The 18,933-nt window shown below is 41.8% G+C and overlaps 1 protein-coding gene across 3 annotated transcripts in view; it reads left to right on the forward strand.

The window, feature by feature from the left end:
• KIAA2012 (KIAA2012 ortholog) overlaps positions 1-18,933 on the forward strand; it is a 401,298-nt gene that overhangs the window by 298,542 nt on the left and 83,823 nt on the right. For 2 of the 3 annotated variants that reach the window (XM_069733571.1, XM_069733572.1), the window contains exons 16-17: positions 11,485-11,604; positions 17,915-18,068. In XM_069733571.1, the coding sequence (XP_069589672.1) occupies positions 11,485-11,604; positions 17,915-18,068 (274 nt within the window). The remainder of the gene's footprint in view (positions 1-11,484; positions 11,605-17,914; positions 18,069-18,933) is intronic. The other variant, XM_069733570.1, reaches the window with a different exon arrangement.

An 18,933-nucleotide genomic window follows, 5' to 3' on the forward strand; every position in this document is an offset into this window, starting at 1 on the left:
TTTGGCTCTTATCCTAAGGCTGCTGTCACACTAGCAGTATTTGGTCAGTATTTTACATCAGTATTTGTAAGCCAAAACCAGGAGTGGAACAATCAGAGGAAAAGTATAATAGAAACATATCCACCACTTCTGCATTTATCACCCACTCCTGGTTTTGGCTGAGAAATACTGATGTAAAATACTGACCAAATACTGCTAGTGTGACGGCAGCCTAAGTCATATTGCAAGACTCGTTAAAGGGTTGATTGTGATTTGTAGGATCGCTACTTCCAACAGGTGGCACTACAGAGTTTAAGTCCTCTTCCTCTCTGAAGAGGCAATTTGCATATTAAATTTCCCAGAGGAGCATTGCACGGTGAATAAGCCTCTTTACCTTGACAAGCCAGAGCTGGTATGTCACTCTCCACAAGGAAAAACTTTACTCCTTAGACCTCAGTCCAGAGCCTCTCATTTAGCCAAATCAGTTCTCATGCTTCGCACTGACGAGGGCCAACAGCCTGAAACACCGTGTCTGCGAATTGAGATACTGATTTGGCTTTTATCCTAAGTCGTATTGCAAGACTCTTTAAAGGGTTCATTGTGATTTGCATGATCGCTACTTCCAACAGGTGGCGCTATAGAGTTCAAGTCCTCTTTTTCTCTGAAGAGGCAATTTGCATATTAAATTTCCCAGATGAGCATTGCACGGCGAATAAACCTCCTTACCTTGACAATCCAGAGCTGGTATGTCACTCAAGGAGAAACCTTACCCCTTAGACCTCAGTCGGGAATAGAACAATCACTAATAGATCAATCTGTCCTCATACAGTATCATGTTATCAGCACATCTGCAGTTTACACCGGTGTGCTGCTGAGAACAATGAGTAACAATAATACAGCCCACCTCCCCATAAAGTATAATACAGCCCCCTCATAGAATATAATGTAACCCCCCATAGAATATGATACAGCCCACCTCCCCATAGAATATAATGTAGCCCCATCAAAGAGTATGATGCAATCCTCCCTCATAGAATATAATACAGCCCCCATAGAATATACTGTAATCCCCATAGAATATAGTGTAACCTGCCCATAGAACACAGCCCCCCCCTCCCCCCCCCCGAGAATGGCCCCACAGTCAAGTACTCACTCACTGATATATTAAAAAAAACGCACAATCCTCACCTGTCCTCGTGCCCTGCACTCCTTCAGGCTCAGTTCCGGTCTCATTGGTGGCACACAGAGGGTGCATGATGAAGTGACATCATCACGCACCCGCAGTGTCAGAGGCAGAGGTGAATGATGGGAGAGGGAGCATCATCTGACGCTCTCTCCTCCATCATTGCTTTGAACTATACTGGTGTCATATACGCTGGCATAGTTGGATTCAGCGTCGGCTGGGGGGAGTCGGCGCTGGTGGAAGGTGGGCCCTCTGACTCACAGGCCCCATAGTGGCTGCCTGATGTGCCGCTAATAGTGGGTTGTGGGTTGTAGTGCATTGCCAGTACCGCAGTCCTTCCTAACTGAACAGACAGAGATCTCAAATATGTTCATTCCCACGGTCACGTCCATTCCACTCCCTGGGGGTAATCCACCAGAATCACTCCTTTTGTGCCAATATCTTTGCCACATAACCTCACTCTCATCCACACAATGCACTTCACAAGTAACTGGCCATTGTTAGCTGCTGTAACACAAATAATGCCCCCATCTACGGGTTCCATCATGTGGCCAAAATAACTCTCGAAGATCTCTACGGACATGATGGTGCATTCAGATCGAGTATCCACCAAACACTTCACTTTCTGTCCTTCAAAATCAGCCTCTAGCATCGGACTGCATGAATACCAATCGTGTTTTCCATATTGAGGGCTTTGCAAATCGGAGACCGCAGCAGGGTGCCGCGCTACTACAGCGAGATAGTTTAACGCTGGTGCCATCATCTCGGGGTCAATCGCAGTCCCTGGCAAGGTGACCAAATTGTCAACAATTCCAGCAGAGGAGCATCCTGGGTCTCTAAATCCCAGGCACATCTCTTTTGTTCCGCCTCTGCACCCAAGTTGGGACAGATGAAGAAGCTCAGGGGGGAGCTGCTGTCTCCGGAGGTTGGATGATTAGCATCTGAGACTCTTTCAGTTGAAGATCCTTCAGTTCAGTGCACAAAACCTGCACCACTTCTTTCAAGATGTCAGAATCTTCAGACGATGTCCTGCTTCCCATCAGCCTAGCGCTATTTACTGCTTTCTCGGCCACAGACATGGACTCTTCCTCTCTCTATTGTGGCAAGGTAGATCTGGTAAAAAGTCAGGTAAGCCATCATCTGGGTCATCTCTTGCAACTTGTTCCGTAGGAATTTATTGGCTAATCCAGCTGTGAACTGATCCCTCAACAGCCTGTCCAACTCTGAGAAGCTCCGATAGCCTCCGAGTCCCACCGCTGTTCATTCAACGTTTCTTGCAAGGCATTGCATTAGAGTCTTGCCTTCCTGCTGTGGCCAGTTGAAAACAAAACTTTGTAATTGAGTCAGTGTGGCACGCCCCACTGTGGGTTCCTTCCAGTAGTGTAAGTATTTTATCTAAGGTATCCTTTTCAGAATCTGGCAGTACCATTACTGTCTGTCTGGTGTCACCCTCTAGGGCATTCAGTGCTATCTCTGCTAACAACTCTGGGCTCAAGTTGCACATTTTAATAACACTCTGCACTTCTTCTACCTAATCTTGCAACATCATATTTTTACCATTGTATTTCTGCAAATGCTGTAATAGCACCCCAGCCTTAAGGGATCCCGCCGGAACCAAATCAGTGGCAGGCGGGTTCAGCACCTGAACCGAGGCCACTGGGAATAAGGGATTGTTTCCCTTCATGTTCCCATCCATGGCTGTATCCCGCCGACTGCTCCAAATTGTAGACCATGTACCGGGGTGGTCTCCCCAGGATACAGTGGGCTATGGACAAACAGCATGACCAGACAACTTGTGAAGGAACTATTTTTTACAGCAAGTGAAGACTGCGTTCCTCTAATACCACAAAGGAAAACACCGTAAAGTTTCACACACTCCTCGTCAGAGTTGATTAGGAACCATGTGCTGCACAATCTAAAGGCCCAGAATTCTCTACAAAATACACTATAATTTGCAGTTAACCAAGGAAAACAATGAAATTAGATGAGTGCAAGGGGCCGACCCAGCGGTGGTGCTGCACAGCGGTTCACAAGCTTAAGGATTTTCTAACCCACCTTTTATCTCCCACCCACAGGTGATCCTCTGCAGGGAGGGTTTTGTCAAAAATGTGTATGTATGAGTCTCTCTAACACTATGAGCAATCATCTCAAGTTCATACAGTACTGCTAACAAACAATATCTCTCTGCCTAAGAATCTATGTTTGGCGCCAAACTCACTCTAGATGTGAGTTCACGCTACCACCTTGATCACTGTGGCCGGGCCTGACCTCAAGACTTAATGACTGTAACCTGGTCCCAGAGAAAGGCAGCGGATCGTCCTTTTGGCCGCTAACTGGGAAGTCGAGACATGGATGGTGGACTTGTCACTTGAAGCGTTGTTTTAGCCCGATCAACTAGCAGGAGGCCTTCTTCGTCACAGCAGATGGCTTGGGTAGAATCTGACTTTTCATCCAACCGTAGTAGTCCCCCCCAAAGTAACTATCTCCCTCTAAAAGGTGTCATGGAAAAAGGTACATGTTTCTCCAGTACTCTGGCCAATTTCCAGAACACTACGAACTCCGAGCTCCAAGGATGGCAGTGGATCTTCCCCTCGCCTATCCTCTTCCTGTCAGCTCTCTCCTAGGTCTGAAAAACACCATGAGGTCTACAATAGTGTCTATCCAAGAGGCGACAATGACCTTTTGTGGCCGGAGACCAACAAGTCCATTGAACACCACCTCACAGTTGCATATATGTTGCGCTGCAAAAGAAGATTAGATAAGGTCTGGTAATAGATTCAATAATAAAGTCATACAATGACCTCAAAAGTATTTTCATCAGTCAGGGAATACGAAATATATATAGAGTTAATTATATAGGAAATGCATACACAGCGCAGGTAAAGGGCTAAATATATATAAGAGATAAATATAAACAGATGATAAAACAGTATATATGTGGATGCAAGTATATAGGAGATACATAAACAGCTCAAGTTAAGGCCACCAAGGAATAAATATAGACAGATGATGATGAACATTACCTCTGGGGAAGGGGTCAGACGAACTTCAGTGTGGCGGAACTAGTTGCTCTGTGGTTAGTTTTTGGGTTCAGATGTGGTGCCTTAAATGGAGTGTTAGATTTTTGCCATGGCCGAGTCCCATTTGCATCTCGTCTAAAAGATCTGGTTGTGGCAGGGCAATGTGAATTTTGCTGAATATAGCCTGACATTAATAACACCCTCCTTCTCCAGCTTGCTCAGCCAATCAGTCCATTCCTCTGATGCTGCTCATCCTCCCCCAGGTTGCCACACCAATACAGGTCTGAGAAAATTAATGTCTCTTACTGAGAAGTACTGTCTTTTTCTGTTTGCATCAGTTCCTGTACACCATACTCCCTTTACAGGGGTTACAAAATAAAACTTCAAATATAGCTGCTGGCAATGTCAAAATCAACAACCAGAAGCAAAACAGACTTGTGGCTTATTGGACAAATGTCTTCTAAAAATTTATCTTCAACTGAACTGCCATCCGAGAGAGTTTATGTCAATGTTCTACTACTACAAGAAAATTACTGAACTAAACAGACAGTTTGTGATGCAGCTAGTTTAACAGCTAATGACGTTCTTGATGACTGGGCAAAGGCAGGCATCCCCACAAGACTGAAAAAACATGTGGTTGAAAAAGTGCAAGGTCTCTTCAAAGAAAATGACAAACTGAAGAAAAACAAAAAAAACAAAGCTGACAGTCTGAAGAAGGGGGTGCAATAGATCGTAGGTTTAGACACCTTGTTTGATATCGTACATACAACAATATGGATGTGACAAGAATATCAGAAGACAATGAGTTTTTGCTAGCTCAGAGACAAACTGAAAGCCATGGAAAAATTGGAGGTGTTGACAAAGAGTTTGAGAAAAAACAAAGACATTTCGAAGAAAGAGAAGCAAATTACAAGAATTGAGAAAGACAAACAAGAAATAAGTGCTAGAGAGGAAAACGTGGTGTTGCAGTCGTCATTTGATGAAGTAGATACAGATACGAAGATGATGAAACATATATGAAATATCAGAGGTACTGTCGTTGGCAAAACGAGCCAAAGGAGGAAGAATCAGTGTAGTAGATGAGAAATTGTCAGCAAGCCTTTACGTGGCCAAAGTTAGTGACAGAAATGCAGCATTAATTCTCGCATAAACTCTTCAGCACCTTAGCAATGATCCTGCATATTTCAATGTAAATCGTTCATCAGTTCGTAGAGAAAGAATAAAATGCCGTCCGACAATGGCTATAAACCTGAAACAGGAATTTTAGCCAGTTGAACCTTTAACAATTCACTGGGGTGGAAATCTCTTACAAGACATCAGCAGCAGGAAAACTGTAGACCGTCTTCCTATTCTGGTATCAGGAGTTGGCATTGATCAGCTGCTTGGAGTTCCAAAGCTTGTTAAAGGAACAGGTGAAGCTTGTGCTGATGCTGTTTATGCTGCAGAAGTGACCTGGAATGTTACTGACAACGTGAAGTGCATGTGTTTTGATGCCACATCTGTCAACACCAGTTTCAGGAATGGCACCTTCAAACTTGTAGAGCAGAAGCTTGGCAAGGACATGCTGTGGTTTGCATGCCACCATCATATTCTAGAAATAGTGCTGGAAGCAGTGGCTGTTGATTGCCTTGGTCCATTGAAAGGTCCAGAAAAAATGATCTTCAGCAGATTCAAGAACAATTGACATATCATTGCCTTGACTACCTTTCAGACAGCACTATCAGACCAGATTATGTCAGCAGCAGTTTTCCACATTGCAGCTGAAATCATAGCCATTGTGAAGATGCAACTGCTTCAGTACCAGCACCGCGAGGACTACCAAGAATTATTGATGTTAACAATCATTTTCCTTGGTGGTGTTCAATCTAGAGGAATTTCATTCAGAGCTGGTGCACCTAGTTAGATGGATGGCAAAAGCCATCTATGTTCAGGGTCAATTCATACTGATATATGATGAAGAAAAGGCTATCAGATGTCAGGAAAAGAATTGTGGACTTGCAGAAGTCTGAGTAGAATTTCAAGATATCTGAAGGTGCCTTGTTCATCTGTACAAACAATTATACGCAAGTACAAACAAGATGGGAGAGTCCAGCCATCATACCGCTCAGGAAGGAGACAGGTTCTGTGTCCAAGAGATGAACGTGCTTTGGTTCGACATGTGCATATCAACCCAAGGACAAAAGCAAAAGACCTTGTGAAGATGATGGCAGAAGCTGGTAAGATAATGTCAATATCCACAGTGAAATGAGTACTGTATCAACATGGGCTGAAAGGCCACTCTGCCAGGAAGATGCCATTACTCCAAAAGAAACATAAAAAGGACTAATGTTTGCAGTTGCACACAGGAACAAAGTCCTTAAACTTTGGAGACATATCCAGTGGTCTGATTAAACTAAGATTTAACTTTTTGGGCATAATGACCATTATCACGTTTTGGAGGAAAAGGTGAGAAGCTTGGAAGCCTAAGAACACCATCCCAACTGTGAAACACGGGGGTAGCAGCATCATGTTGTGGGGTTGTTTTGCTGCATGAGGGACTGGTGCACTTCACAAAATAGATGGCATCATGAGAAAATAAGATTATGGCAATCCTGAAGCAACCTCTCAAGACATCAGCCAGGAAGTTAAAGCTTGAGTGGAAATGGGTCTTCTGAGTGGACAATGACCCGAAGCATACTGCCAAAATGTTAACTAAGTGGATTAAGGATAACAAAGTCAATGTTTTGGAGTGGCCTTTCCCAAAGTCCTGATCTCAATCTTATAGAAAACTTATTTGCAAAGCTGAAAAGGCCAGTGTGAGCAAGGCGACCTACAAACCTGGATCAGTTACACCAGTTTTGTCAGGAGGAATGGGCCCAAATTCCTACAACTATTGTGAGAAGCTTGTGAAAGAATACCCCAAACACTTGACCCAAGTCATTCAGTTTAAGGGCAGTGATACCAAATACTAATGAAATGTATGTAAACTTTTGACTTTGCAGTAAGTAATAAAAATACCTTAAAACATTCTCTCTCTCTCATTATTCTGCCATTTGGCAAATACTAATAATTATGGTAATCCGAATTGACTTAAACGGGGAAAGGTTTATTCTGATTTCATAAGGCAGCACACTGCAGCGCTAAAACATGCAACCATGAAACACGAAAATTGAACTGCATTACTGCACTAGAAATATGAAAAATGAGAGCGTTTAGCGCATAAAAATGGCCAATTTTATGTGTACCTGGTAGCCCCTTTACGGCATCTCTCTTATACCAGGTCCTAAACTTGAGAGAATTTTAGTCTAGGAAGAGGTTTCACATGTACCCATTCAGATGGAGACGTTTATTCTCAGCGAGGTAAGGCAAGTTTAGGACCTGGTATAAGAGAGATGCCGTAAAGGGGCTACCAGGTACACATAAAATTGGCCATTTTTATGCGCTAAACGCTCTCATTTTTCATATTTCTAGTGCAGTAATGCAGTTCAATTTTCGTGTTTCATGGTTGCATGTTTTAGCTCTGCAGTGTGCTGCCTTATTTACTTGACTGTATACGAGTTGGTGACTCTAGGTTCAGCACCTGTTCACACTTAGTCTATGTTTGGATGTGCCGGTCAGGTTTTTGAAATGTATTCTTTAGCCTTCTGATCGTGCACTCCGCCTCCTAGCCACAGGTGTTTTAATTACAGCAGGTCCAATACCCCTCCATAGAGAGAGAGAATTTTAGTCTAGGAAGAGGTTTCACATGTACCTATTCAGATGGAGACGTTTATTCTCAGCGAGGTAAGGCAAGTGTAAGACCTGGTATAAGAGAGATGCCGTAAAGGGGCTACCAGGTACACATAAAATTGGCCATTTTTATGCGCTAAACGCTCTTATTTTTCATATTTCTAGTGCAGTAATGCAGTTCAATTTTCGTGTTTCATGGTTGCATGTTTTAGCGCTGCAGTGTGCTGCCTTATTTACTTGACTGTATACGAGTTGGCGACTCTAGGTTCAGCACCTGTTCACACTTAGTCTATGTTTGGATGTGCCGGTCAGGTTTTTGAAATGTATTCTGATTTCATGTCAGATATTGAGAAGAACATTCATATGTGTCTTTTTATATAATGTATGGAAACTTCTGGTTTCAACTGTAGATCTATGGTCTGCAGATGAAGACTACCAGGCGGCCAAGAAAACAGTCAGTGGTATGAGAGTGACTAATGATACTGCAGAATGCAAAGTAGCACTGATTGAAGAATATAATAAGTTGCACACAACAAATGAAGAACAGAAACAATTTCTGCTGTTGGTAGTCAAGGTGTATCGAGAACGATATGGAGATAAAACAAAAAAAAAAAGATACTCATGAACTGCAAATAATAAGTAACACTATCACACAAGTATTTAACTGTTAGGCAACAAAAGTAACTGTTTTTGTTGAGAGATAGACATGATTTGTAATTGACTATCATAATGGTTAATTTTTACCAAGTATGTTCAAACGATTGGTAGGGACCTGTGACATTGAAATTTTTAAAATGTTTGTAGATTATTTAATTTTGTTACCCAAATGATTAATTTCAGAGGTTGCCCATCAAAAAAATTAAAATATATTTTTTGCTCCCACTAAGGACCACCCTAGTGTGCATCCTATGTCATCAGTGTGCAGGCATGACTGCCAAACAAGGCCGTAAAGTGCAGAGGAAATTCATAAATTAGGCCAGGGGTCCCCAACTCCAGGCCTCGAGGGCCGCCAACAGTGCAGGTTTTCAGGATTTCTTTAGTATTGCATCGGTGGTAATGTGATCATCTGCACAGGTGATGATTCCAACCCCTGTGCAAGGAAATCCTGAAAACCTGCACTGTTGGCGGCCCTCGAGGCCTGGAGTTGGGGACCACTGAATTAGGCGTTCATTCACAGATGTACTACAGGTTGGAAACTGAGCGGACATTCGCAGAAGTGCTGAAGAAATTAAAGTGACGAAATAGGTTACCTGAGTGGTGAGTGATAGGCAAGCAGAATAGACAAAGGGAAAAGAAGATAAAGAGGAAAAACTGGATAATAAGAGGAATAAGCCAATGTGAAGAAAAAGAGGAGAAAAAAAGAAAAAGGGGAGAAAAGAAGAGGAGAAAAAGAGAAAAGAAAGGAAAAAGAGGAAGAAAAGTAATAAGAATAAGAAAGGATTGGTAGTGTATATGAACTATTAACTTTGTGTCATTATTCAATCTGAAATGAAGAATAGTAAAAGAAACTGGTTAATATGCATAGCAAGATAAATGTGAACTATGGGTGTATGCATATATGCATAATGATCACATCTAATATTTCATATTCTCTTTTTAAACCCAGGGGTTCCAATGTTTGGAGAACATGATTCCAGTAATCCTCTTTCTTTTAGTTTTCCAATTCTGTCACTTCGCATCTATAGTATTTTGTACATACTTCAGTTTGTTTATGAAAGTAACACACTGTGACACAATTTATATTTTATTTATCATTCATTTCAAATTCAGATGTACCTTGAAAAAGGCTGAAAATAAATGAAACATTGTTTTTTCTGTCTTCATGGGTCGATTCGAGTTATAATAATAATTTTTGTAAGCCTTATATTACAGCTGCAGCAAAGAGGACTGTGCAGCATAGGACAATTGTGAAACCCGCCTCCCTTGCTGCACAACTTGGTTGGCACCTCAATGGTGAGGCCTGCATCATAGCTTGAGAACTAATATGTACTATACAAACTTAATTTTATGCATCTGTCATGAAAATAATTGTACCAATTTGTGAGATGCAAGAAAAGTGAGATTTTTATATATAGCATCAGGGTATGTGCATACACTGAGTATTTACAGCAGATTTGACTTTACAAAAATAGCGTGTGGCAGCAAAAACGCTGCATAAAATATACTTTTTGCATTTGTTTTTACTTGCGTTTTTTTTTCAAATTCATTTAGGAAAATGCAATGTGTGAACAAGCCCTTTGATACACTTATTTAATCAACCTTAACATAACAGAAATATTTACAGTACGGGTATGTTTCCACATGCTGGATTACATCCGGATTAGCTGCGGATTGAACGCTGGGTACAACCGCAGCGTTCAACCCGCAGCGTCCAGATATTACAGCATAGTGGAGGGGATTTTATGAATAGTCTCCACTATGCGTGTGAACACGCATCCGGCGGCCCTACGTTTACAGACATGCGGCGCGTCTGTTTAGAACGCAGCATGTCCGTTTACCTTGCGGCGACGCTCCGTCACCGCAAGGTAAATCACAGGGCCCTATGTATGGGGTGCAGAGATTCCAGATGTGTGCAATGAACACATCCGGAATCATCGCGCGAACAGAAGGGGCGGTGCTTTGGGCGGAGCGGGTATTGCGCTCCGTCCAAAACGCCGTCATTACGGACCGTGGACGGACACGCACGCTAAAACATGTTTTTAGAGTCTGGCAGTGGCTTATTTCTCCATTCCTACTGAGAACGTATGCACACTCCGCAGCAGTGTGCATGTCTGTGATTTCTGTAGTTCTACAGTAGACCCTTTATTATAGAAAAATTGTTCACTTTCTTTTTTTTTTTAACTCCTGAACCTCAATCTTGAAAGAGGTCCATGCAGCTAGTTCATAGTCATTTAACTTAACATCAAACATTGAATCTTTGTGATAATAAAAGATGGCAGCACTCCAACACAATAAATTGTAACCTTATTTTATTCACTAAGCCACATTAATGTTATGTTTCCACCCTGCAGGGTCTTTGTTAAGTGAGTACAAAGGACATAATATCAAGTGTATATAATACTAAACTGTATTCTCCCTCCCTCACCCTTTCCCCCTATATCTCGACTTCTCTCATTTTCTAAGCAATTACAATCCTTCCAGCGTTAAGATCAAATCACATTTTTGGGGAAAATTCAGCAGAGTCGGCAAATTCGAATTTCAAATGATCCACTCATGTCTACTATTATCCCTATGCGGAAGTATAGTCCTCATTCATGTGACAGTACCAGAAATCATTATACACCACTTATCCTAAATTCCCTATTTAAGTCTTTTGGGGTCTACAGTGCCTTATTCATGAATCAACTAGAGCGCCAGTCTTTTTAACTACTTCTCTGTTTCTTAAGTCATCAGTGATCTCAAACCTACTCTTTCAACTTTCCAGGCGTTCTTTGCCATCCTCGCTGCTTTGTGCCTTGACTATTAGAGGGAGAATTACCTTTTATGACTACAGTGTCAATTCATAGGGCATAAAAAAACAGTTCCGAAGCTGAGGAAGCAGGAAAACCTAGAAGTTTGTGTACCAATATAGCATGCTTTTCTTTATTACGACAGGAAGGCAAACATTATTCTGCAGAATTTATTCCTGAAAATGATGATGAAGCCTCTAGTACAAGTACCAATGATTTTCAAGATCAAAACAGTGAAGAAGAAACATCTGATCAAGACAAAAGTGTATGTATTATAAAACAAAACATTTACACACCAAAGGTAGAAAAACAAAAGAAACATTTATTCAAATTCATTTGTTTTGAGGGTAAATGATAAATGTAATTTGTTATATCTGTATACCGTACATACATATTGTAAAGACAGTCATTAGATGGCTGTCGGCAGAACAATGCTTTGATTGTTTTGACCGACAGCCATCTCATTTGTTTCTCCCATACACAGGAGCGTGCATTTAGCTGAGCTCTCCTGTGTTCCCTTTGAAAAAGCTGCAAACAGACATGTCGGACAGCAGCTCATCTTTGGGAGAACAAGACAATCAACAGTCCAATATTGGACATGTGCGATCCACATCTCCCCCATTAGTTGTCCATTGCCCCAATACACAGACTGTTGGCCAAACTCATTCATATTGACGGGGGAAGCCATCTTTACTTTCATATGTATGGGGGGCATTAAAGAAGCACTTCCACTAACATTCTTATTGCTTAAATGTGTGTGAATGTGCATGTAATGTAATGTATGTTAATATATTGACTCAGCCCTGCTCTCTCGAGTGTCCACAGCCGTTCTTCTGCTCTTCTCAGTGATATTGCATAAAATTAGGTCTGCCAACTCATTCTACACTCTATGCATAAGCCTGAAGTCGCTGTTAACATGAAAGCCTGTAGCTCCCCCGTTCTGATGCTACATAAGCTTACATTGTAAAAGTCCCTTCCGGGTCACGCAGAGTGTAACGTGACCCAAAGGAGTCTGCAAAGCTGTGATGTCATTCAGAAGAGCGGCGCTGGACACCCTAGAGATCGACCCACATTTGCAACATATCACCAATCCAAAGGATTAGTAATAAGTGTCTAATCGCTAGAGATTGTGCCTTTGTGACCCCAACAATTCACAAAAAAGGGGGAATTGTGTCCCCAATTTGAATTGAATGGTGTTCACCCATGGACGCTGGTGCTCCATTCACTGTCCATCTGACTGAAGAGGATGACCAAACTCTCATTAGAAGCCACATGTACAGTATTTACTTTAATGTACCACCTTTTCCTACTAAATCTGGAAAGCCTGTTCTAAAATACACTTTTGTACCAATGTTCTAGAAGTTGTCAAAGCCTACCACAGGTCCTTCCAGCTCACACTAAACCCCAGTATCCATCATGATCATTTAATAATTAGTTTATAGGGGAAATAACTTATCATAAACCATTAATTAAAGTAAATGTCAATTTTAGACAAGTTTTCCAATTCTCTGGAGCCCTGTAAAGTTATCAGGTGAAAACTACAAGGCTGTACCCGCACGTGCTGTTATCTCCCAGTAGTGGCAGAAAGTGTATCAAAATTACATGGTTATTTGCCATAAAAATACAATTGTTTTGTACTGACAAGTGTGAATAAACCAAAAAGTAAATTTTATTAAAATCTTAACTAAGCACAATGATTAACACAAACAAAATCTTATAATTTGTTCTACCGAACCCGTTTCTTATTAGATACAAGCAGAGGCTTCTAGCACAAACACTCCAGACAAGGAGCAGCCAGATTCGTCCATACTGATATATTAGGGCAGGGGTCTTCTTCATATGTTGTTTTGTAACAGATTCAAAAGATTGTGATGAATAAGAAATTTTCACATGAGAATTGAGTAGATCAAATTGAATTTACTTAATAAATAAGAAATAAGCAGTCACTAAAATAACACATATGAGCAATAAAGTACACATATGTATACACAATCTGAGTGACAGCAGTCATTTCCTTACAGAATGTGACTCGATTTGTTGTCTGATCTTTACTCTCACTATTTCTGCTGAAAACCACCTAAACAGCTTCATATTAAATCTTTGATGTATCATACTTATTTGTGCAGTATTGCATGGCTGTAATATATTCATTGCTTCTGGTCTTGGGAGATGGGATGTATTAACAAGCAAGTTTTTGCTGCTTCCTCTTGTCAATGTAAGATATTTATCATCTACTTATAAGGAGATTAGGGTGATTTGTGGGGATTTCTAATATATCTCAAAGCTACCCCAAGATGAAAATATATTTTGGAAATTGTCTTCAAAGTTTCTAAAGTTAATATTGAACTTATGAATAGTGATGAGTGAATATACTCGTTACTCGAGATTTCCCGCACATGCTCGAGTATTTTTTAGTGCTCGGAGTTTTAGTTTTTAGTGCCGCAGCTGAATAATTTACATCTGTTAGCCAGCATAAGTACATGTGGGGATTCTCTAGCAACCAGGCAACCCCCACATGTACTTATGCTGGCTAACAGATGTAAATCATTCAGGTGCGGCGCTAAGAACTAAAACTCCAAGCACTAAAAAATACTCGGAGGACACCTGAGCGTGCTCGGGAAACTTCGAGTAACGAGTATATTCGCTCATCACTGCTTATAAACCTTGCTACATGGTGAAAATGTCCACATAAAAAGGTAGATGGAAAAATCTTTGTTTTTTACTTTTTTATGTTTAGCACTATTTTAGAAACAGATTTCTAATTCTGAAAATGCAATTTTTTTCGCAATTTTCTGTAAAATTTAGATTTTATTTTTTAGAAATAAGCACAACTCATAGCAACCTAAATTTACAACCAAAATAAAGTACAATATGGAACAAAAAACATTCTCAGAATCACTTGAAAAAGTGTTGTAAAGTTATTACCACATCTCGGATTAGCAAAATGGGACTACAGCTTGAAGTTTTAATCAGCTATTAAGTGCTTTTAACAACTCGGCTGTTAACCTGTTACATGCTGTTGTCAATCTTTGAAAGCGGCATTTAACACACGCACTCATAGCTGCCCATGATGTGATCACGTCGCCGTTGGGTTGCTTTGACAGCTGAGAGTCTGCTGAAGAACTCCGTGCTTGTCATGATGATTCTTCTGTGAAAGCCAGTGACTGGCCTGGGTCCCATTAGCGTATGGCATTCGATGATTCTCTCATGTGAGGGCATTCAATGCGGTATGCTTATGGCACTCGGCTCCTCCTCTACTGCGTGTGAGAGCAGAGCATCAGTGCTCAGTGCTACAATCCTCTCGCATCAGAGAATTGGAGCACAGGAGCGGAGGAGAAATTAATTTTTCCATCTCCTCCATTGATTGCGTCAACAGGAATCGCACTGCATGCAGGTGATATCCAAGTGCAGTGCGATGTTTCACAAACACCCATAGACTTATATGAGTGCATGCGATCCAATTCTCGGGTGCAATCGCAGCATGCCAAATTGGCATGAGAAAATAATTGCAGATGTGAGCTGCACCAAAGGCCGGTTTCACACGTCAGTGGCTCCAGTACGTGAGGTGACAGTTTCCTCACGTACCGGAGCCACTGACACACGTAGACACATTAAAATCAATGCATCTGTGCAGATGTCATTGATTTTTTGCGGACCGTGTCTCCGTGTGCCAAACACGGAGACATGTCAGTGTTCGTGGGAGCGCACGGATTACACGGACCCATTAAAGTCAATGGGTCCGTGTAAAACACGTACCGCACACGGACGTTGTCCGTGGGCAGTCCGTGTGCCATGCAGGAGACAGCGCTACTGTAAGCGCTGTCCCCCCACTGGTGCTAAAGCCGCGATTCATATCTTCCCTGCAGCAGCGTTTGCTGTAGAGAAGATATGAATAATCATGTTTAAAATAAATATCCATGTGCCCGTCCCCCTTCCACCCCCTGTGCGCCCGCCGGCTGTTGTTAAAATACTCACCCAGCTCCCTCGCTGGCTGGCGCAGCTTCCTGTCCTGGCCGCATCTTCTACTGTATGAGCGGTCACGTGGGGCTGCCCATTACAATCATGAATATGTGGCTCCACCTCCCATAGGGGTGGAGCCGCATATTCATTACTGTAAATGAGCGGCCCCACATGACCGCTCATACAGTAGAAGGTGCGGCCAGGACAGGAAGCAGCGCCAGCCAGCGAGGGAGCCGGGTGAGTATTTTAACAGCGGGCGGGCGCACAGGGGTTGGAAGGGGGTTGGGCACATGGAGCTTTATTTTAAACACGATTATTCATATCTTCTCTACAGCAAACGCTGCTGCAGGGAAGATATGAATCGCGGCTTCAGCACCAGATGCTGGTGCGTGTGGTACCCAGCACGGTGCGTGTGGTACCCAGTGGGCACACGGGCGACACACGTGTGCTGCACGTGTGCCACACTGATGTGCCACAGAAACGCACCAGCACACGGACACGGATAATTCCGGTACCGATTTTTCCGGTACCGGAATTATCTGGACGTGTGAGACTGCCCAAAGAGAAACATTGGTGCGAGTGAAATCCAATTTTTATCAAATTGCACTTGTCCGATTGTATCGCAAGTGGGAATGAGCCCTTTAGCCGGCATTCATAAGAGATCTTGATTTTCCTTAGGGCATTCTCACACGTCCAGATATTTCCGGTACCGGAAAAATTGGTACCGGAATTATCCGTGTCCGTGTGCCGGTGCATTTCTGTGGCACATCAGTGTGGCACACGTGCAGCACACGTGTGCCGCCCATGTGCCCACTGGGTACCACACGCACCGGGTACCACACGCACCGTGCCGGAGACAGCGCTAAAGTTTAGCGCTGTCCCCAGCATCGTGCTGAAGCCCCATTCATATCTTCCCTGCAGCAGCATTTGCTGTAGAGAAGATATGAATAGTGTGTAAAATCAATATCCAGGTCCACAAGCCCCTCCCACCCCCTGTGCGTCCCCCGCTGTGATTAAAATACTCACCTAGCTTCCGGATCCCTCGCAGCGTCCTGTCCTGGCTGCACCTTGTACTGTATGAGCGGTCACGTAGGGCCGCTCATTTACAGTAATGAATATGCGGCTCCACCCCTTTGGGAGGTGGAGCCGCATATTCATGATTGTAATCGGCGGCCCCACGTGACCGCTCATACAGTACAAGGTGCGGCCAGGACAGGACGCTGTGAGGGATCTGGAAGCTAGGTGAGTATTTTAATCACAGCGGGGGGGGAGGGGGGCCCACAGGGGGTGGGAGTGGGTTTGGGGACCTGGATATTGATTTTACACACTAATATTCATATCTTCTCTACAGCAAACGCTGCTGCAGGGAAGATATGAATGGGGCTTCAGCACCAGTGGGTGGGACAGCGCTTAATGTAGCGCTGTCTCCTGCACGGCACACGGACTGTTTTCCACAGACCCATTGACTTTAATGGGTCCGTGTAATCCATGCGCTCCTACGAACACTGACATGTCTCCGTGTTTGGCACACGGAGACACTGTCCGCAAAAAATCAATGACATCTGCACAGATGCATTGATTTCACTGTGTCTACGTGTGTCAGTGTCTCCGCTACGTGAGGAAACTGTCACCTCATGTACTGGAGCCACTGACGTGTGAAACCGGCCTTATACATAGCAGTGATGATGCACTGAAATGTATAGCACAAGCGATCAGATGATTGCAGCGCAAGTCCCCTAAGAGATTTATTAAATACAGTAAAAAGTAAAAAAAATTTTTTAAAAATAACAAAAATGGAAAAAAAAAAGTTAAAATCACCTTCTTAAAGCAATTAAAAAAAATACACATTTTTGTTATCGCTGTGTTCGTAAAATTTCTATCTCAATTTATCAAAATATAAAATACATTAATACGATTGGTAAACAGTATAATGAGAAAAAAATCTAAATCATCAATCAAATGAAAGCGTTATGGGTTTTTTAAAAATAGCGACACAAGCAAACATTTTTTTTACAAGATTCTATTTTTTGTTCACCGCTTAAATAAAAACAAAACCTATACATGTTTAGTACCTGCATAATAGTACTGACCTGGATAATTATATTGCTGGGTAAGTTTAACCATATAGTGAACATGGTAAATAAAATAAAAAAATAAAAAAACAATTGTTGAATTGCACTTTTTTTTTTATTTCAATGCACTTGACATTTTTTTTCTTGTCTCTTGTGCATCACATAAAATCAGTGCTACCATTCAAAAGTACAATTCGCCCTGCAAAAAATGAGCTCTCATATGGGTACGCGTGCGTGGACAGAAAAATAGAAAAGTTATGGCTCCTGGTAGACGTAGAGGAAAAAATGGAAAATCGTCCAGTCGTGAAGGATGAAGGGTTTAATGGGGTTGTACACTTCTGTATAAACCCTTACTAATGGGTCCAGGGGTCTTAAAAAAAATAAAAAAAATATAACTCATCGGATGTTGATTAGAGTAGACCAGCAGGTAATGTAGCACTGACTACAGACAAACAGCACTAGTCCAGGAGGTGAATTTCAACTTTTGTTTGTTTTTTTTATGCGGTAGGTTGTAAAAATTTTATGTAATCAATTATTTATTAGCAGGAAATAGATGAAGATAAAACAGACCAGCGAATAACAAGTTTGCATGACACAGACAAACAAATGAAAAATCCGCATGACACAGACCAAAGGATAAAAAATGAGCCTGAAACAGACCAAAATATTAAAGAAGAGAACCACCAATCCTCAACAGGTGAAGATTCATCATTTTATTTCTTCTTTTGTTTTCTTCTTCTCATCGGGGACGAATATTTATTTGTACTAGTGATATGAGGAGTTTTCATATTGATATTTTTCTTTTTCTGGACAATATATCCCCAGCATGTCTTATAAATGTGATGTTGATTTTTTTTTTTTTATGCAGACTTCACATTTTTTAATGTAAAGGATAAAATCTGCTTAAGCAAAACCTATTGTTTTCTACATGCAAGATTTTTGTGGATTTGCAGCTAAACTTGCAGCAGAAAATATATCACTTAAGAAATATTTCATTGCAAATAGTTTTGTAATCTTCATTATTGTAGCATAACGTCCTTGATTAAAAAAACAACTTTACCACATAAAATGTGGTAACAAATTAAATGTAATGAGTATTTGGCTTCTGTCCACCTACAGTGTTTCCGTAATTTGCATACACATGAAAAATGCATTGAACTTACACAAACTTATAAAATAAATATATTGTGGTTTAAAAGTCTCCCCATCTTGGCATGCTTGACATGTCGCTCTCCATAAGGAGAAATATTACCCCTTGGATCTTGGTCAGACGCCTCTCACCCAGGCCTACGAGATCTCACATTTTGCAGTGACGAGGTGCAGTATCCCAAAACAGTGTCTGCAAATTGAGATTCTGATTTGGGCTTTTATCCCAAGTGATGTAACAAGACTCGTTAAAGGGTTGATACTGACTTGTAGGATTAATACTTCCTATAGGTGGCACTAGAGTTCTAGTCCTCTTCCTCTCTGAAGAGATTATTTGCATATTTCCCAGAAGACCATTTTGGCTTAAAAGTCTCTTCATCTTGGCATGCTTGACATGTTACTCTCCGCAAGGAAAA

This window comes from Ranitomeya imitator, chromosome 7 (genome assembly GCF_032444005.1).
Source record: "Ranitomeya imitator isolate aRanImi1 chromosome 7, aRanImi1.pri, whole genome shotgun sequence".
NCBI lineage: Eukaryota > Metazoa > Chordata > Amphibia > Anura > Dendrobatidae > Ranitomeya > Ranitomeya imitator.